The following is a 23,288-nucleotide window of genomic DNA, read 5'->3' on the forward strand; positions in this document are numbered from 1 at the left end:
ACAATGGACAAGATAAATTAGGAATGAGCGTGGACAATGGGTGGACAGCACATGCTGCACAGGGATTGGTTCTTGCAAAGCAACCAATCCAAAAGACGTGATGCAAAGTAAGTGCAATAAGATGTGTAAATGTATACAAAGGAAATATAACTGTGTAACTTTGGAGCTGTGATGTATCCTGCATCCACCCTTTGCTTTTGAGTCTGACCATCTCAGCATAGTATTGCTGAATGCCAAATAAAGATACCAGAGTAACAAAGTCTGGAGTACAAGTGAGTTCTTGAGAAGTCCAGTGGAAAAAGGTCTCGGAGGGAATCCCAACACTTACCAGGTGAGGTGGTGGACTTGCCTTCTCTCCTGTCAAAGACTCCAAGCATTGGTATCTTTTAAAAACATATGACTTAATCCAGCTTCTGGGGAAATTCGATGACCTCTGTGTGGTTGGGAAGGAGGGGGTGGCCTGGCAGACTGGATGGTGGTGACTGTCCTTTCTGGGCTTGGAACCTGTGAATCTGAATCCTCCTGTTCATCCTCTACCTTCAGGAGCCAAGTGGAGAATGGAACCGCTTGCATTGCCCTCAGCATACTTATAACACTTGCAGGTATTCATTAAGATAATGTCTATCATTAAATCTAATGCTTTAGGGCTTCAGCCAGTAGGTGGTCAGGAAGGAAATTTTCCCCCCAATGCTCAGTTGGCTACATGTCTAGGAACTGGTTTGTTTCCACCTTCCTCTGAAGTATCAGAGATTGGCCACAGCAGGAGACAGAACACCATATAGGGTGAATTAGAGAGTCCTCTTTCCAGATGCCTGGCTTGTGGGTCTTCCTTACATACTCAGGATCGTACTGACCTCCAGATCTGGGGTCAGGGGATTTTTCTCCCAGATCAGATTTGCAGGGACTCTAGGGTTTATAAAAAGAAAAGGAGTACTTGTGGCACCTTAGAGACTAACCAATTTATTTAGGGTTTATAAGTCTTCCTCTGCAGCATGAGGCATGGTTTGCATGCTGGTGTCATCTGGGAATGTCTCGTCTAATCAGTTCCCTGCCATTGCAGTGCCGTGGGCATTGGTGGCACCTTGGTCTCTCCTGTTCTCAGCCTGTGACATGCAACTTCTGAGGCAGAGGGAGAGCCAGGAACTGAATATGTACAAAGGTTCAGAAAAGAAAGAAGAGACAAACTAACCCCAAAGACTGTCAGTCCAAAGAAAAGGTGTAGTATGAGAAACATATTTGCAAATACTCTTTTGAAATAAGAGACTTTAGCAATGGTATTAAGCCCTGTGGAAAAAAATGCAAAATTCTTGGGAAGGACTTCTTGAGGTGATTGAGGTAGATGAAGATACATATCATGTTAAAAAGTCACATGGTAATGCTGTCCCACACCCGGTACATGTAAACAGACTTAAAGCAGGGATGACAGGGATCTCAGCAGGGATGACAGGGTAAACATCTGCTGCTCAGATGGGGAAATGGAGGCATGCTGCCTCTTTGAGCTGATGGCTGAACGCCAAACTGACTCAACTCTGGAAAGCATTGATATCTGCAGTGCCTTAACTCCATCTGAAAGGGCAGAGCTGTTGTCAGTGCTGCAAGAACACAAAGAGGTGTTTTCTAACAAGCCAGGGAAGACACACTTGCTGACTCAAAATCATTACAGAAGAACCACAGCCGCCTGCCAGCAGACTCTACAGAGCCATTGGCAAGGTGCAGGAACAAATTCATATAGAAATAGAAAGTGTGTTAGAACTGGGAGTAATTTAAAGCGTCTGACAGCTCTTGGGTGTTACCTGTGGTCTTGGTACCTAAGAAAGACAACATGGTAAGGTTCTGTGTTGAGTATAGAAAACTCAATGCTGTCACCGTACCAGATGTGTATCCCATGACTAGAATTGATGATATGCTGGGCATTTTAAGCAAAACGAAATATCTGAATTCACAATGTTACCATTTGGGTTAATTAATGCAGGAGCCACCTTTCAAAGGCTGGTCCACCAAGTGTTAAATGGTTTGCGGAACTTTGCAAAGGCGTACGTCAACAACATCGGAGAGTTTAGCAATACTTGGACTGATCACAAAAAATACTTTAAAATTGTGCCGTCAAAGCTCAAAGAAGCAGGCCTAACTATAAAAGCCTCCAAATGTAAAATTGGATCAGCCAGAGTTCCTTATTTGGGACACTGGGTAGGGGAAGGTCAAATATCCCCTGATCCCTGGTAAGTTGAAGCCATTGTAAAATGGCCTATACCCCCATCCAAAAAAACAGGTCCAGTCTTTCATAGATCTGGTAAATTATTACAGAAGGTTTGTGTGTCTGTTCAGTGACATTGTATCTGCAAGCACAGATCTATGTAAAAAAACCCAAAGCTGTATGGACAAAGGCATGGCAAGAGGGTTTTGATAAGGTAAAAAAAAATCTTGTCTAAAAAGCCTATTCTAGCCAGTCCAGATTTTGACAAGGTGTTTGAACTGTGTACCGCTATATCAGACACTGGATTAGGGGCTTACAGGAGTTTAATATGGAAATTGTGTCTATAAAGGAGGGAAAAAAACATGGTGGCAAATGCCCTACCCAGGAAAGAGGGTCTTGACCTGGTGTCTCCAGGTCAGCCAGTGGCTAACCCTTCTGCAGCTTTGTAAAGCGGGAAATGTGACAGAATATGCCCCTGTGTTCGGTATGCCTTGTGAGGTATCATTTAAATACCTCATAATTTGATGATCAGTAATAGCATGGCAAAATGCACATAGCAGCATTATCTGTGCAGTTATAAACAAGCTGAGATCATGACTAAACATATGTTTTCCAGATAAACCTAGGGAGTGGTCAAACCAGTTCCTCAGAGTCAAAGGGCAAGCTGATGCCTTAGCCAGGTGTAAAAAAGGCTGATGGACCATTACCTGCGAAGTGGCCATCTTTGGCAGGAAAGGGGTCAGGGGCAAAAATCTACATCTTAGAAAAGAAACAGCATGGAGTTTCGTTCCACACAGACTGCCTGTTACCTTGCTCCCAGCTGGAAATACTTCTCAAAGGGTGGACAGGACTCTCTCTCTCTCTCTCCCTCCCTATTCCCTCTGCCCATCGCATTCTCTGCACCTGAAAAGACAAAGGAAGCAGCTGATGGACCCTGGGAGAGGGGTCCTGACCTAAAGAATTTGGTCAGTAAGACTGCTGAAAGCATGTGGTGAGAGAATTTCTCTTTGACTCTCATATAGTTTAAGTCAGGCACCAGAAAGAGTTTTATCTTTATTTTTCTTGTAAGCATTTCTCACTTTCATTACTTGGACTCGCTTAAAATTGATCTCTTTGTAGTTGTATTGTTTTATCTAATCCTGTGTGTTTAAATTGAAATAACTGGATAACTATTTTAAAATAATAAGCTGACATATTATTTCCTTAAAGGAATAACACACTTAATATATTTGTACTGTCCAGGAGAGTACTGGGCAATACAGGACTTACATTTCTGGGGGAAGATCCAGGACGGAGGGTGAGGCGGACGTTGGGGTCACTCTGCAGCATAACCAAGACTGGTACGAGCCAAGGTGTGGCTGGCTGGCTGCAGCACACACAGACATAGCTGGGAGTGACTTACATGCTGGAGGATGTTCGTGAGCAGTCCAGGCTAGAGGCTATAGCAGCAGGGCATTGTAAAGGGTACCCCAGGTTACAGGGCAGGGGTGATGCAGCTACTCCTTAATCTGGATTGTGCCCTGGTATGTCACACTATGATATACAGGAGATCAGACTATATTATCCCTTTTGGCCTTAAAACTCTATGAAGCTATTAATGGTGAATTATTTGCATGGTGGACATGTAAGGGACAAAATAATGCATTACAGTGATATTGCAAAACACAATCAGACTGCAGGGTTTTCCAGAGGGCAACTGAAAATCATGACTGGGTAATGTATTGCCACGTGATAATTTCTGGAGTGTTGAAAGCTTACAGGAAGGTGTTGCATGCTCATGTCTTTGCAATTCCAGTTAGAGTCCCATTTTCTGGAGTCACTCTGGGGCAAGGTGCAGACCTATTATTATTTTTTAAAAGAACCTATTTGATCTCTGTGAAGGAGCGCCATCACAGCAGCAGCACCCCGCTCCAGGAATGGGGAGGGGCCGCAAAGACACAGCAATGAACATGAAAATGGAGATTGAGAATAGAGGTTCAATAAAAGGGAACTGGGGGGACACTGAGCGGAGAATCCCAGACAACGCCCACTGCTCCAAAGAGATGTGGAAAAGAGCTCACCCGTCTGATAATTGGGATCAGTGGGCAGAAATCCTCCAAAGCAACAAGAGGCTCACCTCCTCATCTGAGGCCTCGTGCGAATGAAATCCTGTTACGAGGCAGACGAGTGGTGCAGCAAGCTTCCCCCAGATAACAGCATTTTGATTCCCACTGAGTTGGAAATGACTGAAATGCAGATGTTATGTGCAGTGGTGGTGTAGCTGTGTCAGTCCCAGGATATTAGAGAGACAAAGTGGATGAGGTAATATCTTTTATTAGTCCAACTTTTGTTGGTGAGAGAGACAAGCTTATGAGCTTACACAGAACTGTTCTTCAGGTCTAGGAAACTTACTCAGAGTCACAGCTAACTACAAGATAGAACAGATTGTTTAGTGTAAGTAGTTAACACATATTTCAAGGGATCATTCAAGGTGCAGTGGCTTGTTAATACCCCTCCAGTCACAGGGAGGGGGAAGCAGCTGGGAGGGATAGTTGTAATAAGCCATACATCCAGTGTCTCTCTTCAGTCTACCATTGTTTGTGTCTAGCAAAATCATGACTTTAGGCTCCCAGGCTCATCTTTTGAATGTGTGTGTGCAGGTTTCCTTTGAAGATGAGGACTGAGAATTCAGATATAGAGTTATTGCTTTGTGACTCTATTTCAAGTGGTCCAGCTGGTAGCAAGCCATCGTCTGTGTGATTAAAAACCACCACTACAGTTCAGTTCGTTCAGCAGAGAGGTTTAGAAGGGAACAGGGTTGTGCAGCTGTCCCTCTAAGTCAGGCTTTAGGCACACTGGCCTGGGTGCAGTGTGAGCAGGGGTGAAAGCAAGATAAAAAACCTTTGATAAAAGCGTGTCGGTGCTTTAATGTCAGCTGCGTACGGGCCAGTACCAGCGGCCACTTCTTACCAGTTTGCTGTACCGGTCCACTTTCACCTCTGAGTGTGAGAGAATGCTGCAGTGGAGCTGTCTACACTATTCATTTTCTGTAGATGCACAGAGGATTTCAGTCTCCAGGGGCCATCAGTCTGGAACCTCGCACAAGCTCACCTACACCATACCACGCTATATACACAGCTCCTTCCTCTGGGTCCCAGTGCACTGAAGAGTCAAATTTTAAAGTGAACTCCACATATCATTAAGTTAAACCAAATGCAATGGTCCAAGTGTGGCGCTTCTGAACAAGCACATTCCTCCAGGTGATCAAAATGAGAGGATTGGGCCTCAGCTACTCTCACCAAATGGCTGATTTTCAGGGAAGAAAAATGTCCCATTGTCTCTCACCATCCTGCGCAGAGCTGGAATGATCCATTGTTTGCAGTTCAGAGACCAGTCTGAGCTCAGCTTTAGTGAAGACCACTTAATAATGACGCCAGGCAGACAATTTGTGGCAGGGTCTGAATTATGGTACATTACACTTAGGTTAACCCTCTAACCCCAACTGAAAAGGGCCAATGTACTCCAGCAGCTTCTGGTTTTGTGTACAGCAGGGTATTATCCTGAATTCCCTGTAGACCCCCAAACATGTCTAACGTAATCAGTGAGAGATTGCCTAAGGAGTGCAAGGGTTAGATGATAGATGGCTACTGTTCTCTGCTCTCTTTCCATTCAGGCAAGCCAGGAGGGTGCAGATTATTGAACCCTCTCCCCCAGACAAGAACTAAGGGTACTGACCTTACCCCTCCAATTGTCCCAAGTAGTAGATGGTGCTGGTCACACTTTATATTACGGGCACATTTATAAACAGCTTATAAAGGCATAATAAATTATTAAAAGATGTGTTAATAAATGGTTCATCATTTGTTATAGTGCCCAACTGGTCAATAGATTGTCCATAGCCATGATTTCTAACCATCTGTAATACCTTTTACTGATGTGTTTATAGCCCGTTATAGCACATATTTCTCCTGTTTGTAACATGGTAAGAGCATCTATTAATCATTTATCAACCTATTATTAAATGTACCCTTACTATAGTGTGGGTACTATACCTATTCCATACCTATTTAATGGAATGGGGAACCTGTCATAAAGCTTCCCAAAGAATATATGTATATATGTTTGTACAGCACCTAGCATGATGGAATTACTATCTTGGTGAGACCTTCATCCTAAAAATATTAACGTACCAAGACAATCTGAGATGCTGCATGAATTTGAACATCAGACACTAATGATTGGCTCTGCCTGCAAATATTAAGAAATCTTGTAATGTTAGGTTCAAATGACTGTGTAGTTACTTTGTAATTTGATTTTAGTTAAAACAAAAAAGAAGTTTGGATGCTGTAGAAATCCTTCCCTCTCTATAATATCTGCACGTATCTATAACTGTGGTCACAACAGAGGCATCTGGTTGGGAGGCTGGTGAATTTCAGCTTTCTCTGGGCAATCATTTCTGCTATTTGCTAACAATACAAGGCACGGTTTTCTAAAATTCCCCAGCTCTGTGGGGAATGGGTCACTAAAACCCACAATTGCCTCATTAAGAATACAAGTCTCTTTCCTTCCCCAGCAGCAATGATGTGGAGCCAAAAGTCGTAGTCTTCTCTTTTCAGCATAGACATGTCACAAGAGAAGAGAAAAGGAAGGGATAGAACTTCCCTGAATCCTAACTCATGATGTACTTAGCAGTGGGGGAACACACCCAAGTATGAGTAAGTCCAGAGCAGAGAGCTAGAAACGCAAATCAAATGTTCTTTTCATCAGCATTTTTCATTCTTTTTCAGAACATGACCCCACATTTCAGTCATCTGCACCCTACCTGCTATCTCTGCATCCCAGAATGCTTTGTGACTGATTAAATGGTGCTCTCCAGAATAGGAACTAGGCCCCATGGTGCTTCCAAAGAATCGCTGTGATCCCAGCACCTGATGCAATGGCTAATATGGCATCTGCTGGAGTCTGAAAAAAACCACCTGTTTCCAGGGCAGTGCAGACAAATCTGCTTCAGCAGGTGACCAGAGACTGGGCATGAGGCTGGCTCACAATGCTCTCAGAGAGCTGCCAGCAACTTCCTTTAACCCCCAAGCAGGGTTGGCCTTACCATGAGGTGAACTGAGGCGGCTGCCTCAGGTGCCAGACTGTGGAGGGGTGCCACTAGGACCCAGAGTGTAAAAAATTGTGTCTGCTGCTGGTGCATATGTATTCTCTCTGCTCTAGATGCACAGAGATGGTGGAGTGCTGTGCTGGACTAAGGGGGGCACAAGAGACATAACAGGCAGGCAGGAGAAAAGGTGAGAGGGAATAACAGAAAGCAGCGGGAGCTGCAGGGAGAGAGAGGAGGAGGAGCCTCTTCTGTACCTCTCTAGCACTCTCAGGAGCCTGGACTGATTAACACCAGCTTCTCAGGCCATGTCTCCACTACAAAAGTACTCCGATTTTAGAGAAGTCGATTTTTGGGAACAGATTGTATAAAGTCGAGTACATGCGTCCACACTAAGCACATTAATTTGGCAGTGTGCGTCCACAGTACCGTGGCAAGCATCGACATTCCGAGCAGTGCACTGTCGGTAGTTATCCCACTGTTCCCGCAGTCCCCGCTGCCTATTGGAATTCTGGGCTTCCAATGCCTGGTGGGGCCAAAAATTTGTGGTGGGTGGTTATGGGTAAATGTCATCAGTCAACCCTCCCTCCCTCCATGACATCAATGGCAGACAATCATTTCACGCCCTTTTCCCTGGATTGCCTGAGCAGACACCATAGCACAGCCAGCATGGAGCCCGTTCAGCTCACTGCAGCCCTGTAAACACCTCGCACATTATCGTGCAGTTTTTGCAGAGCCAGCACCTGAAAAACCAGGTGAGGAGGTGACGGCAGCGTGGTGATGAGGACATGAACACAGATTTCTCTAAAACCGTGGTCCCCGGCAATTTGGAGATCATGGTGTTAATGGGGCAGACTCCTGCCGTGGAATGCCGATTCTGGGCTCCGGAAACAAGCACAGAGTGGTGGGACCGCATAGTGTTGCAGGTTTGGGATGATGCCCAGTGGCTCCAAAACTTTCGCATGCGTAAGGGTGCTTTCATGGCACTTTGTGACTTGCTTTCCCCTGCCCTGAAGCGCAAGAATACTAAGATGAGAGCAGCCCTCACAGTTCACAAGCAACTGGCAATAGCCCTGTGGAAGCTTGCAATGCCAGGCAGCTACCGGTCAGTCGGTAATCAATTTGGAGTGAGCAAATCTACTGTGGGGGTTGTGTGATGCAAGTAGCCAACACAATCATTGAGCTGTTGCTATCAAAGCTAGTGACTCTGGGAAATGTGCAGGTCATAATAAATGGCATTGCTGCAATGGGATTCCCTAACTGTGGTGGGGCTATAGACAGAACGCATATCCCTATCTTGGGACCGGACCACCAGGGCAGCCAGTACATAAACCGCAAGGGGTACTTTTCAATGGTGCTGCAAGCACTGGTGGATCACAAGGGATGTTTGACCAACATCAACGTGGGATGGCCAGGAAAGGTTCATGACGCTCTCACCTTCAGGAACTCTGGTCTGTTTAAATGGCTGTAGGAAGGGATTTACTTCCCAAACCAGAAAATAACTATTGGGGATGTTGAAATGCCTGTAGTTATCCTTGGGAATCCAGCCTATCCCTTAATGCCCTGGCTTATGAAGCCGTACACAGGCACCCTGGACAGTAGTAAGCAGCTATTCAACTATAGGCTGAGCAAGTGCAGAATGGTGGTAGAGTGTGCATTTGGACATTTAAAGGGTCGCTGGCGCAATTTACTGACTCACTCAGACCTCAGTGAAACCAGTATTCCCATTATTATTGCCGCTTGCTGTGTGCTCCACAATCTCTGTGAGAGTAAGGGGGAGACATTTATGGTGGGGTGGGAGGTTGAGGCAAATCGTCTGGCTGCTGAATATGCGCAGCCAGACACCAGGGCGGTTAGAAGAGCACAGCAGGAAGCACTGCGCATCAGAGAAGCTTTGAAAACCAGTTTCATGACTGTCCAGGGTACTGTGTGACACTTCTGTTTGTTTCTCCTTGATGAAAACCCGCCCCCTTGGTTGCCTCTAAATTCCCTGTAAGCCACCTGCCCTCCCCCCTTCAATCACTGCTTGCTTGCAAAGGAAATAAAGGTTTCAGAGTAACAGCCGTGTTAGTCTGTATTCGCAAAAAGAAAAGGAGTACTTGTGGCACCTTAGAGACTAACCAATTTATTTGAGCATAAGCTTTCGTGAGCTACAGCTCGCTTATGCTCAAATAAATTGGTTAGTCTCTAAGGTGCCACAAGTACTCCTTTTCTTTTTAAAGGAAATAAAGTAACTATCATTTTAAAAACATGCATTCTTTATTAATTGATTATTAAAATACAGAGATAACTCACAAGGTAGCCAGGTGGGGTGTGGGAGGAGGGTAGGAGGGAAAGAAAAGGCCACTTCAAAACTTGTTGAATGATAGCCTTCTGTTGCTTGGGCTGTCCACTGGGGTAGAGTGATTGGGTGTCTGGAGCCACCCCTCCCCGCATTCTTGGGGGTCTGGGTGAGGAGGTAATGGAACTTGGGGAGGAGGGAGGGCAGTTAAAGAGGGGCTGCAGCAGCAGTCTGTGATTCTGCTGCTGTTCCTGAACCTCCACCGGACGCCAGAGCATGTCTGTTTGATCCCGCAGTAGCCCCAGCGTTGCATCATGCCTCCTCTGATCTTCCTGCCACCACCTCGCCTCACGTTCATCGGCTGCTTTCCTGTACTCTGCTACATGTTCTGCTGAGCTCTGTCAGTGCCGGACGACTGCATGAGCTCAGAAAATATTTCATCGCGCGTGTGTTTTTTCACCACCTTATCTGAGATAGCCTTTGGGACGGAGGAGGGAGGCTTGAAACATTTGCAGCTGCTGGAGGAAAAAAAGGGAGTGAAGTATTTAAAAAGATACATTTTACAGAACAATGGCTATACTCTTTCACGGTGAACAATGCTATTCACATTACATAGCACATGTGATTTTGGTACAAGGTCTCATTTTGCATCTTTTATCGAGTGCCTGCAGCTTTGGTGTTAGAGATCACACACGCAGTGCCGGGCAACAGAATTCAGCTTGCAGGCAGCCATGGTAAGCCATAGTCTTTTGGCTTCTGCAACCTTCATAACAGCAGCGCCCTCCTCGCCCATACCAAGCAAAGCCCGTTGCGTTGGCCATTTAGTGCTGCGGTTTTCCTGTCTATGTGCAGCAGAAACCAAACTAATCCCCCCCGCCCCCATCCAATTATCTGGGATGATCACTTTACCCCTCCCCACACCGCATGGCTGGTATCATGGAAGATCCCTGCTAGCCAAATGCGAACAGCTCAGCACCAATGCCCCCCTCCCCACAACCATGTGGCTAACTGTGGGGAGGATTTCTTTTCAGCCACAGGCAAACAGGCCAGTAGGAACAGCCACCTCTGAATGTCCCCTTAATTAAATTCCCCTATTTCAACCAGATTACCATGAATGATATTACTCTCCTGAGGATAACACAGAGAGATAAAGAATGGATGTTGCTTGAATGCCAGCAAACACTGGGACCATATGCTGCCAGGCTTTGTCATGCAATGATACCAGATTACTTGCTACTAGCATGGCGTGGTAAAGTGTCCTACCATGGAGGATGGAATAAGGCTGCTCTCCCCAGAAACCTTCTGCAAAGGCTTTTAGAGTACCTTCAGGAGAGCTTCATGGAGATGTCCCTGGAGGATTTCCAGTCCATCCCCAGACATGTTAACAGACTTTTCCAGTAGCTGTACTGGCCACGAATGCATCCCAAGTCCTCAGGGCTAATTAATCATTAAAAAACGCTTGCTTTGATAACATGTATTATATTTAAAAAGGTACACTCACCAGAGGTCCCTTCTCTGACTTGGTTGGTTTCGGAGGGTATTTCAGTCAGGTTGATAAAAAGATCCTGGCTGTCAGGGAGAACAGCGTGCTGTGTGCTATCCTCAAGCTCGTCCTCCTCCTCCTCATCTTCCCTGTCCACAAAATCCTCAGGCATGGCGGAGAGTACCCCATCATCGGAGTCCATGGACAGGGGTGGGGTAGTGGTGGCGGTCCCCCCTTAGAATTGCATGCAGCTCAGCGTAGAAGCAGCATGTCTGGGGCTCTGTCCCGGAGCATCCGTTTGATTCTTTGGTTTTCGGGTACGCTTGTCCGAGCTCCTTAAGTTTCACACAGCACTGTGTTGTGACCCTGCTGTAGCCTCTGTCCCTTATGGCCTCAGAGATTTTTTGAAATGTTTTGGCATTTCATCTTTTGGAACGTAGTTCTGATAGCACGGATTCCTCTCCCCGTACAGCGATCAGACCCAGTACCTCCCGTTCAGTCCATGCTGGAGCTCTTTTTCAATTCTGGGGCTGCATGGTTATCTGTGCTGATGAGCTCTGCATGATCACCTGTGCTGATGAGCTCACCTGGCCAAACAGGAAATGAGATTCAAAAGTTCCCGGGGCTTTTCCTGTACACCAGGCCAGTGCATTCCAGTTCAGAGCGCTGTCCAGAGCGGTCACAATGGTGCACTGTGGGATAGCTCCCAGAGACCAATACCTTCGAATTGCATCCACACTAACCCTAATTCAAAACAGCAATGTCGATTTCAGCGCTAATCCCCTCATTGGGGAGGAGTACACAAATCGGTTTTAAGAGCCCTTTATATAAAAAAAAATGGCTTTGTTGTGTGGACGGGTGCAGGGTTAATTCGATGTAATGCTGCTAAATCCGACATAATCTCGTAGTGTAGACCGGGCTTCAGGGAGCTTCCTGTTTCCTGCTGCTTCCCTGAATCTACTTGAGGAGAACAGGCAGTCAGCTGAAGTAGTAAGAGCCAGTTAGGCCCTTAAAGACAGTGATATCTTCCCTCACTCAGGACCTGCTACCAGCCTGCTTATTTGTCCCCTTCAATTAAGTGTTGAGAGCCACTATAGCTGGCACAGAACAGCAATCATGAGTGAAAGAAGAAAACGCCCCTCTGGGCAGCATTCAGAAAAAGAAAGAAAGCAAAAGAAGCTTTTCTGTCTAAGCAGGAAGGAGCTCTCCTGAGATACATAGACACAAATGTTCACGGTGAGCCTTCTGGCCCCAGTGAGGATGTGAGTGGTGAGGAGATGCCTGATCTTCCAGTTAGTCAGAGTGCAGATGACCTGGCAGCTACTGCAGCATCCATATCTCCATCCTAAATGGATGTAACCATGCACATTCCTGAAGAAAAGGGTAGATCAGAATAGAGCGTGGTGGAGGCGCAAGAAACAGCTGCTGCTGAGTTTAGTTCCTTAAGTCTAGATGATCCAGGGCTGTGGACCCACTTGAGCAGTAGCCTGGGGGACTTCCTTGTACTGCATAGGCCACAGCAAGTGAAAAACTTCATGTTCCCCAAAGACAACGAAAATAGAAGTTTCCATCCAACACATTACTGGCATGAAATCCCCAATAGTGACTAAGTGGAGAGGCCATGGCTTATGTACTCAAAACCCCAGAATGCTGCATACTGTTTTTGTTGCAAACTCTTCCAGTCTAATGTTCCAGCCACATTGGGTTCTACAGGAACAAAGGACTGGAAAAATCTGGCTAGAAATCTGGCATGCCATGAGAAGGCAGCAAATCACCAGAGAGCATTCTATAGGTGGAAAGAGCGTGAGATGAGACTAAGGTTAAAGGCCACCATAGATTATCAGCATCAAGAGACGATTGCATCAGAGTCTCTTTCCTGGCAAAATGTTCTGGAAAGGCTCATTGCCATTGTGAGAATGCTTGCTACCCAAAACCTAGCACTGTGTGGCATTTCAGATCAGCTGTATGTGCCAAACAATGGAAACTTCCTTAAAATTGTGGAGCTGATGACTGAGTTTGATGCTGTACTCCAGGAGCATCCAAGAAGAGTCACCACCCAAAAAATGTACACACACCACTACCTTGGAAAAACAATTCAAAATGAGATCATACAGTTACTGACAACAAAAGTCAAACAGAAAATTGTGGCAGATCTGAAGTCAGCAAGATATTACTCTGTTATTCTGGACTGTACACCTGACATCAGCCATATGGAACAAATTACTTTAATGGTGCGTTTTATAACAACAACAGAACCTGGTGAAAATGTCCCTGCAATGGTGACTGTCAGAGAGCATTTTCTAAAATGTATGGACATTGATGATACTACAGGAGCTGGTATGACAAATGTGCTTCTTAAAAAGCTGGAAGATACAGGAATTGCAATAGCCGACATGAGAGGTCAGGGCTACGATAATGGTGCCAACATGAGAGGAAAGAACAGAGGAGTGCAGACACGGATCCGAGAGTTAAACCCTCGAGCTTTTTTTGTCCCGTGCAGTTCTCATTCATTGAACTTGGTGGTCAGTGATGCAGCATCAGCTTCTAGTGAGGCTGCTGAATTTTTAAATGTAATTCAAAGCATCTATGTATTTTTCTCTGAATCAACTCATCGATGGCAAATTTTGAAGCAACATCTGGGAACATCCGCTCTGACAGTGAAACCACTGAGTACCACATGATAGGAAAGTCGAGTGGAGGCGATAAAGCCTATCAAACACCAAACTGGGAAGACAGATGATGCCATAGTTGCCATTAGGGAGGATAATGTATGACAGGAACTGTTCATGGGAGAACAGTGGCAGAGGGAAATGGAATCACCAGAAACATACATAACTTCAAATTTCTGTGTGGCTTAGTGTTGTGGCATGACATACTGTTTGAAATAAATGTTGTAAGCAAGAGACTCCAAGGTGTTGACCTTGATATATCTGGAACAATGGAACAACTGGACAAAGCAAAGTCATACCTACAGTCTTACTGGTCAGATGAGGGATTTCAAAACGTTCTGAAGAGTCCACAGAAGTTGGCAGAGGATCTTCACACTGAAGCTATTTTCCCACCCATTCAAAAATACAGGAGTCACCGAAGAAGAAGACATTTTGATTACGAGGCATGGGATAATCCCATAAGAGACCCCAAAGAACAATTCAAAGTTGAATTCTTTAACCAGGTGCTAGATTGTGCAATACAGTCAGTTGAAGAACATTTCATGCAGCGCAGGGAACACAGCAGTATATTTGGGATGTTGTATGATATTCCAAAACTCCTCACTATACCTGAAGAAGACCTACACCAGCAATGCAGGGCACTAGAGACAGCGTTGACATATGATGACATGCGCAATATTGATGCGAGTGATTTAGGTGATGAACTGAAAGCCCTTTCAAGATACATTTCAGCAGGATCAACTCCAAAGGCTGTTCTGGAATATTTGTGCACAAATAAGATGACCACCCTCTTTCCAAATGCTTTTGTTGCTCTGTGCATACTTCTAACACTTCCTGTAACAGTTGCCAGTGGAGAACGCAGCTTCTCCAAGCTGAAGTTAATAAAAACACATCTACCCTCCACAATGACGCAGGAGAGGCTGGTTAGCCTTGCAACCATCCCAACAGAGCACGAGCTGGCCCAGACTGTGGACCTTCAGCAGGAAGCAGTTCAAATCTTTGCAACCAAGGAGGCACAGAAAGCACCACTTTGATTATTCAAACAGGTAAAAACGCCAGTGTTTACTATGCAGACAAGAAAAGTTTCAACAATTTCCTTTTTTGGCCATGTGTGCTCTTTTTAAACCTAGTTTTCTCTTTTATTTAACTCTTTCTAAATGCTCTTTTCTTAACCTACCCTTATATTTAATACACCTTTTATATTTATTTCAAATTTTTCTATTCTTTAATAACATGCCAAACTAGGCCTTTAAAATCATCTCTCCTTACTCAACCTCACCAAAAATCTCTCTTTTTTTAATAACTTGCCTCTCTTCTTTCAAACTAACCCTTTAAAAACAAAAATCGAAATTTTTTAAAGTTCTATCTTTCTATTCTTTAATAACATACCATACTAGGCCTTTAAAATCATCTCTCCTTACTAAACCTCACCAAATAACCTTTCTTTCCCTTTTTTCCTCTAAACCTTACCCAAACTTTCTTTTTTATCTTTAAACTCTCTCACTCTGTTCTTTCAACCTTTTGCACTAAATGTATCAAAGCACAAGCACACAACACTCCCCCATTCAAACATAACATTTTTTCAAAATGGCTGATGGCGCCAAGCTTTGGCGCCAATGGAAATGGGGATGGAGGGCGGGACATAAGCCCTAAATGGGGTATGGAAACCTCTCAAAAATACGTGGTGATGAATACTATCGATGTATATAGTACTACCGCTATCGGTTCCTTCATTAGCTGAAGTGTCAGAGAACTGCAAGATGGAAGCTGGAAAGTGTGTAGTGAATAAGGCCGAGTATTGCAGGAAGAGAAAGAAGCAGGTCATGGTTAAGGTAATTAAATGCTGCCCTGAGGAACAGGATTCTATGCCTCCTCAGCCACAGAGTTCCTGAGTGATTCTAGGAAAGTCATTTAAACCAAACTTTTCACGGTGGTCCCCAATTGTGTGTTCCTCATTTTCTGAGTGCCTAACTCGGTAACCCAAGGTCCCATTTGCAGAAGTGCTGAGCACTCACCGCTGTAACTGAAGTCAATGGCAGCTGTGCTTTGAACATAGAACATACTATGTAATGCTAAGGACTTTGAAAAATCAAGTCCTAGGTGTCTCAAATTGGGCACCCAAAATTAGTGGATTCTTTTGACCTTAATCTCTCTGTTCCTCAGTTCCTCATCACAGGGGTATTAGTTAAGCACTCCAAAACGATTGTGATAAGTGCCATAGAAAAGCCCAGGAGATAATTAATAATTCTGCCTTCAAAGCAGGGTTTGAAAGTGTGCAGTAAATAAGGCATGGGGCCCACACATTGAACAGTAAGGATAAAATAAAGTTTTCAGTGAGCACTATCCATCCTGTGCACTGAATAAGGCAGGGGGTCTGACAGAAAAATAGTATGTACTCAGGTAGTTAAAGACTGTATCATAATAAATATGGTCAAGCAGGCCAAATTCAGGTGCACAATCTTAATTCAGGCAGTTCCTAACTTCGGAGTGTTTGACTTTTCAACCTCAAAAATGTTCTTTTGTTTGTGTGTGTGTGGTTTTTATATATATATAAAGATGGCCATTGAGAAAAGAATGGAAAACATGAAAGAGAAGAAGGCAGAAAAAAATAGCAAGTTATAAAGAGATGCAAAGGAAGCAATCACTTGAAAAAAAAATCAAGTGAACGATAAGCAAAGTAGATAGACTCAAGGTAAATATGAAATGGAAAAGAAAAGAATATTAGAATCTTCTTATTAACTCCATCCTTTGTTAGGATCTCTCCTATCTGTAGAATAGTCACACAACACCTTCGGCCACCAGTAAAATGTAACTTGTATTTTTTGTGAAAGAAGGAAGGAAAAGAGAGGAGCCAGCAACAGCCACTCTAGATCCCAGATGATATAATAAGTGAAGAAAAGGAAGTGTTGCTGACTTGGCTTCTGATCCTGGCAGAGCGGGTCTGTCTCACTGAGTTCAGCATAAGAGAGAAATAGCTGCAGTCCTGTGAAGAATGGAAAAGTTAATGTGGCTAGTGGCACTTGTGAATTCCTTCATCTTTTGCAATGGTGAGTAAATGCAAATATTTTCATATTCAGAGAAAGTTACTCTACAGGTGCAGAATATGCCTGTGTGTGTTAGTTGATCGTTTGTATAGGTATGTTGATGGAAGAATAAATATTAAAAATGCTGTGAAAACCAGAACCTTGATTCTGCAGCTAATATACATTTATAGTCATTTTGCATCACATACAACTGGGAGATGTTTTTGAGAATGTAACAAACAGCCCAGTATTAAACAATTTGTCAGATGTAATGTGCCCAGAGTTAGAACAAAATAAGATTGTTCAGGATACTGGGAGGGTTTTTTCTCTGGCATTTTAGTTTCTGAAAAATTCATTGTATGGTTGGAATATGTTCATTCTTTTGGAACGTAACAACTTTTCAGAATTCTACTGGTGGGTATCGTAATTACAGTGCTGGCTATAGCTGTACCCATGGCTCACCTCCAGACAGACTCTGATCTCCCTAACTCTGTTATTCTAGGCTACACTCATGTAATTGAGATCAGAATCTGAGCTGTCATTTTATATAGTGCTGCAGTTTCAAATGAAATGCGCTCGCATTTTACTAGTAAATCTGCACTGCATAAGGAAGAACTTGGAAAACAGGATAAGGGGAAAATGTTGATACTGATTTGAAAGGTGTGCGTGGAAGCCCAGAATTACTCCCATGTTTTAGAAAAGAAGGTGGGTTTGTTATACAAAAGTAGAAGAAGTTTAGATGTATGTGAGCTCCTATTTCAGTTGCTTACTTGGAGTTCTGTTTTAAACTGAGTTAAAAGTAACAGGAAGCTTTCAGAAAAGGAGACCTTTTCGAAAACTAAAAGCTGGACTTTGAGGAAAATTCTGAAGCCATTTGCTACTGAGATGCTGCAGTTCTCAGACTATTTATGAAATTTGGACGGCTATCTGATAAACTGGAAGAGTGAGCCTAGACTCACAGAACTTGAAGATGAGATAAGGATTGTGGCTCCAAATGCAAACCTGCCCATAGTTCTGATCCAGTGCTCTGGTTGGATTTCATCTTATAAAGATGGCCATGAACCAAGAAGACCAGATGCAGATCTGGACCTCCCCAAAGAATTCTTGTCCCAGTTCACAGATTTACTGTATGAGACCAGAGATTCAGGGAACAATTTTATGCCACTAGGAATATGGGGGATTGGGAGAGGAGGAGGAGAGAGGGTCTAAAAGAGATTGTCCCACTCTTATGGAATGGTCCAGAAAATGAAAAGGTTTGAAAATTTGTACTATTCTAGAAGGTTAGCTAACCATTCCTCTGACCAATGGAGGAATGTTCTCTAAAATACATCCTCCATGGTTTTGGCCAGTTTACTTTTAAATCCCCCTAGTGATGGGGACCCCATAATTTCCCTTGGGAAGCTACAACCCAGTTAAACAGCTCTCACTGGTAGGAAATATTTCCTATTCAGAAATGTTTCAGCATCAGTTTTCTTTTGCTCTGTTTATCCCATTACAGCTAGTTGTCTCTCCTTTGGGATATAATAATTGTATCACTCTGCAAAATGCAGCAAGCTCTGGGCTGAAACACAGCAGCTGTTTAACACCACGAAGCAACATGCACACTCTGGGAAATATGGAGTAAAGTTTGATAAGTTTCCAGTTAACTTTACTAGAAAGGGGGTAGGGGTGGGGCAAAGCATATAGGTTCCTTAAAATACAGCTAGGTAGGTAGGACAATGCAAGTTTTTTCATAAAAACATGTCCCTCTTTACCAAGAGCAAAAGACCAGGTTATGTTCTGTAAATCCCCAATATAGACTCTACATTTCTTGGAGCTCTCCCAAATCTGACCCTGTTCAACTCAAAGAAGCTGAGAAGATTACACAACCAGCTACTACTGAGCATACTGCAGGGCTGTTCCATTCAGCATATACGTTAGACTTCAGCTCTTCCGTTCCAACATGGTTATTTTCATTCTGTCTTCCTTAAATCATATTTGTTTTTTCCTAGCCTACTCCCCTAAAAGGCCCAGCCCCCTTTGAGCCCAGCTGTGTCATTCTTCCTTTCTAAGATAACTTGGACTTTCAAAACATTTGGAATATATTATATATATTTCACTCCACTCCAGTTCACAGTATAAATAAAAGAACGATCCCCAAAGCTGACTCTGAAGCTAAGCTCTTCCCAGCTGGAAAAGGTTCCATTTAGAGCTACCATGCTCACCACTTCCTGTTTTCAAGTTTTCTATTTGTATCCAGCTAGCTCCTGTGGTTCGTTTGCTTCTTGTCATTTTTTTGGACAAAGTTTAGAGTATTTTCTTGTTTGTTGTTGCAGCGTGTTCTGTTTAGGAGACTTTTTACAAAATTTCTGAAAATCAGTGTCAGTGATCTGGCCTTTGTATGACCAGATTTGTATTCCTTCTCCTCCCTCCCCCCACCCCCATTCCAGGTCTCATTATTGCAATATTCAAAGTGAATCTTTTCTGAATCTGACACCAGGGCTTTCATTATGATTGAAGTAGACATAGTTCCCAAAGAATGCATCCCAGTCTTTGCATCTGCCCAGGCATGTTATCTCAAATAATGTCGGCATGTCTGAGGTTTGTTATAAGTGGTAGAGGACGCATGTCCTGCAGCCCAAACTCCGTGAACACTCCTCGTCATGTCGGTTGGTCTGGAACATCTGTGACTTGTAGGATGAGCGGGGAATCTGTGGGTGTTCAACCTTAGCTTCTCTGGGGAGACTTCCAGCAAGCAGGCAAGAAGTACTAATTGGCATGGCAATGCTGGGGATGTGGTCACCTATGATAAGAAGTTGGCAGAGAGGCAGAGACCCACCACCAACTTTCACATAATGCAGGCCAAAGAACTGTTTAGTACCAAGAGCTTGATAATGACTCTTAGTGACATTGCCCTGGTCTAGATGATAACCAAGACTCTCCCTTTTAATCTTGCTTCTGCTCATTGTTCTAGTTTTCCCAATAATTCTCCATAACTGATTCCTAGACATGGGTATTCACAGTCCTCTGCTGCATGTAATGTGTAGATGCCAGATCCTCAGCTGGTATAAATCTGTGTAGCTCCATTGATCTCAGTAGAGTCATTTGTCTCAATAAGGCTACACAGATGTATACCAGCTGAGGATCTAGTGCATTGTATTTATTTGGTATTTTGTTTGCACAACACAGATAGCTTCTATGCCTTTAATGCCTTAGACACTGGACATTAGGATTTTAAAAGGCCAACGCTGAGAGAATACAAAATACATTCATAGCTGTTAATAAGAATTTCACAATATTCAAGGAAAACTATTGCAAGACTCTGGACAATATTTGAGAAACAAATGGAAATGCTCCAATGGAAACTTTAAGAGCTGGGAAACTTTCCATCTCTGTTTTCAAAGTTCAAGATTGAATATTGAGACAAAAGGGCAGGTTCTCATCTCAGGTATACTGGTGTAAATGCAGAGTAAACCTACTACAGTCTGGATTTCCTTGGTGTAACTAAATGCAGAATTTGGCACTAAATACATTAAAGGCATTAGAACAGTGGGAATGACTTTTTGTTCCTCCTTCCTCCCATATATGATAGACAGGTGTGTGTGAAGGGATGGGAGAAGCAGTGGCTAGTCATGTTGTGAAAGGAATTTGCATGGTAGAGTATTGGGGCACCATGTCCAAGCTAGGATGACCAGATAGCAAGTGTGAAAAATTGGAACGGGGGTGGTGGGTAATAGGTGTCTATATAAGAAAAAGCCCCAAATATTAGGACTGTCCCTACAAAATCGGGACATCTGGTCACCCTAGTCCAAGCAGAACACTAAGGAACTCCTTGGAGCTGAAAGATCCAAAACAACCAGTTGTACTTAGAGGTAATATGAATATGTAACCATAGTCCTAGGAAAAGGAGGTAATGGTGCTCCTTTCTGTGGACCTGTGGTCAGCACAGCTGGGATGTTACATTCAGATCTACTACATCTCAGCAGAAAGGTACTGAAAATGGGAGTGAGTTCAGAGAAGAGCAACAAAAATAACCAGGGAGCTGGAAGAAGCTGCAGTCAGTGGTCTGACTGACCGTCCTGGATTCAGATGGTAATAAAAAACAGCACATATAAGATGGTTGTCGGGAGTGACTGTCTGTGTCTGTGTCTTGGTGAACTCAGCCTGGTGGTGCATCCAGCATGGTTTGGTGTTACTGATATTCTTTCCTCTTTTATTTCCATCCCTCCTTTCCTGCTTTCTGCAGCCATGCTGGAACTGACTGGCCCCCACGACATTGAAGGGACATGGAAGAGTTCCATCACCTTGCCATGTGTCTATGTGCCTTCCCAGGACTTTGTGCAGCAAACAGTCATTTGGACCCTGGACCGAGATCAAAGCCCTGCCACCGTCTTTCGAAGGGATAGCTCTGGTGATCACATCATGTTGTCACGGTACAGAGGTAGGCTCAGCATCCCAAAATACAGGCCAGGGGATGTCTCTCTTGAAATTGAGAAGCTTGAAATACCAGACAGTGGACACTACACTTGCAAAGTCACCTGGAGAGCCCAGAACAACAGCCTGCTAACAAGGGAGAGAACCACTACAGTTAAGGTTGTTAAAGGTAAATCCAGTAATAAACCCTTGCACCTATGTAGCATTTGTCAGTCATAAAGCACTTGACTGAGCTGGCTACATATCTTTTGGGGATGGGGTTATGCAGATGGACTTCCATGCCACACTGACTTCCCACATCCACAGAGTTGGGGCCAGCGTTTCCCATGGATTCTGGAGCTACATGCCTCTTCCTCACTGCACTGGCAGCTAGGGATCCTGGCAGCTCTGGTCAGCACTGCTGACCAGGCCATTGACTGTTCGGTTGGCGGTACCGCGGAGCGGGGCTGGCAGGCTCCCTGCTAGCCTCTGCGCCACCTGGCTCCCAGGAAGCAGCCAGCATGTCCCCGCTCTGGCTTCTATGTGTAGGGGCAGCCAGGGAACCACAGCTAATGGGAGCTGTGGGGGTGGCACCTGCGGACAGGGCAGTGCGCAGAGCTGCCTGCCTGTGCCTCCATGTAGGAGCTGAAGGGGGGACATGCCACTGCTTCCGGGAGCTGCTTGAGGTAAGCACCGCCCAGAGCCTGCACCCCTGACCCTCTCCCCAGCCCCAGCCCTGATCCCCTCTCCCACCCTCCAAACCCCTCAATCCCAGCCTAGAGCACCCTCCTGCACCCCAAACCCCTCATCCCCAGCCCCACCCCAAAGACCACACCCCCAGTTGGAGTCCTCATCCTCCCACCTCACCCCAACCCCCTGCCCCAACCCTGATCCCCCTCCTGCCCACTGAACCCCTCAGTTCCAGCCCAGAGCACCCTCCTGCACCCCAAACCCTCATCCCCTGCACCACCCCAGAGCCCACACCCCCAGCCGAAGCCCACACACACCCCCAACCCCCTGCCCCAGCCCAGAGCCCCCTCCCGCACTCCAAACCCCCCCGCCCGGAGCCCCCTCCTGCACCCCACATCAGAGCCTGCACCCGCAGCCGGAGCCCACCCCCCTGGACCCCAACCCCCTGCCCCAGCCTAGAGCTCCCTCCCACACCCTGAACCCCTCATTTCTGGCCACACCCCAGAACCTGCACCCCCAGCCCAGAGCCCTTACCTTCTCCCACACCTCAACCCCCTGCCTCAGCCAGGAGCCCCTTCCCATACTCCGAACCCCTTGGCTCCAACCCCACCCCAGCCCGGAGCCCCCTCCTGCACCCCCAAATCCCTCATCCCTGGCCCCACACTGGAGCCAGCAACCCCAGCTGGAGCCCTCACCCCCTCCCGCACCCCAGCCCTCTGAGGCAGCCCTGTGAAAATGAGCGAGTGAGTAAGAGTGGGGAGAGCGAGCAACAGAGTGAGCGGGGGCGGGGCCTCAGAGAAGGGGCGGGGCATGGGCAGGGCCTCAGAGGTGGGGCAGGGGCTGGGCAAGGGTGTTTTGTTTTGTGCGAGAAGAAAGTTGGCAACCCTAACTAGCACTAGCCCACCCTAATGAGGGGGAAACAAGCCAGAGGATGGAATTCATGCCTGTGATGGGGCAGACCCCAGCTATACTCCCTCCCCACTCCAGATCATCCCCAGCAACAGCATCCCCAGGAAAACTCTAATTGGCGTAGCTATTCAGTACTATGGAAGACTAAGGTGTTAGTAGCCTGCCAGGTGTACTGCAGCGCCAGGGCAAGCCCTGAAGGCACTTCAGCAGCTAGGCCTTTTAGGCACTTGCCCTGGTGGGTACACCGGCAACTGCTCAGACACATGGTTAAAGTGAAAGGGTATTTGATTAGGGCTCGCAAGAAAGGGAAAGTTTGAAAATACTCTAGATACCAAGGCTTAAACAGTTCTAACTCAAAGTGAGGCAATAGCTGTTCTTGTGGTTGTAGGAGGTTGGGGAGGGGAATCACATCAAGGGTTAGGATTCTTCAGGTTGACTGCCTGAGTTGTTCTCTCCAGTCCAGCCTTCTGTTCAAACCAAATAGAAGTTTGCAGGTTTCCAGGCCATGATCAGTCAGTGGTGTGTGTCTCATTGAGGCCCCTCTGCACTGCCTTTCTGCCCAGC

At 45.3% G+C, this 23,288-nt stretch overlaps 1 protein-coding gene across 1 annotated transcript in view; it reads left to right on the forward strand.

Moving 5' to 3' along the window:
- Nucleotides 1-201: 201 nt before the first annotated feature.
- Nucleotides 202-23,288, forward strand: part of VSIG4 (V-set and immunoglobulin domain containing 4) — a 32,776-nt gene continuing 9,689 nt past the window's right edge. Inside the window, exons 1-3 of the mRNA XM_084640124.1 lie at nt 202-331; nt 16,542-16,757; nt 20,959-21,315. Of these exons, the coding sequence (XP_084496250.1) occupies nt 16,703-16,757; nt 20,959-21,315 (412 nt within the window). The 5' untranslated portion in view covers nt 202-331; nt 16,542-16,702. The remainder of the gene's footprint in view (nt 332-16,541; nt 16,758-20,958; nt 21,316-23,288) is intronic.

The sequence above is a fragment of the Lepidochelys olivacea genome (assembly GCF_965140295.1).
Source record: "Lepidochelys olivacea isolate rLepOli2 genome assembly, chromosome: 9".
NCBI lineage: Eukaryota > Metazoa > Chordata > Testudines > Cheloniidae > Lepidochelys > Lepidochelys olivacea.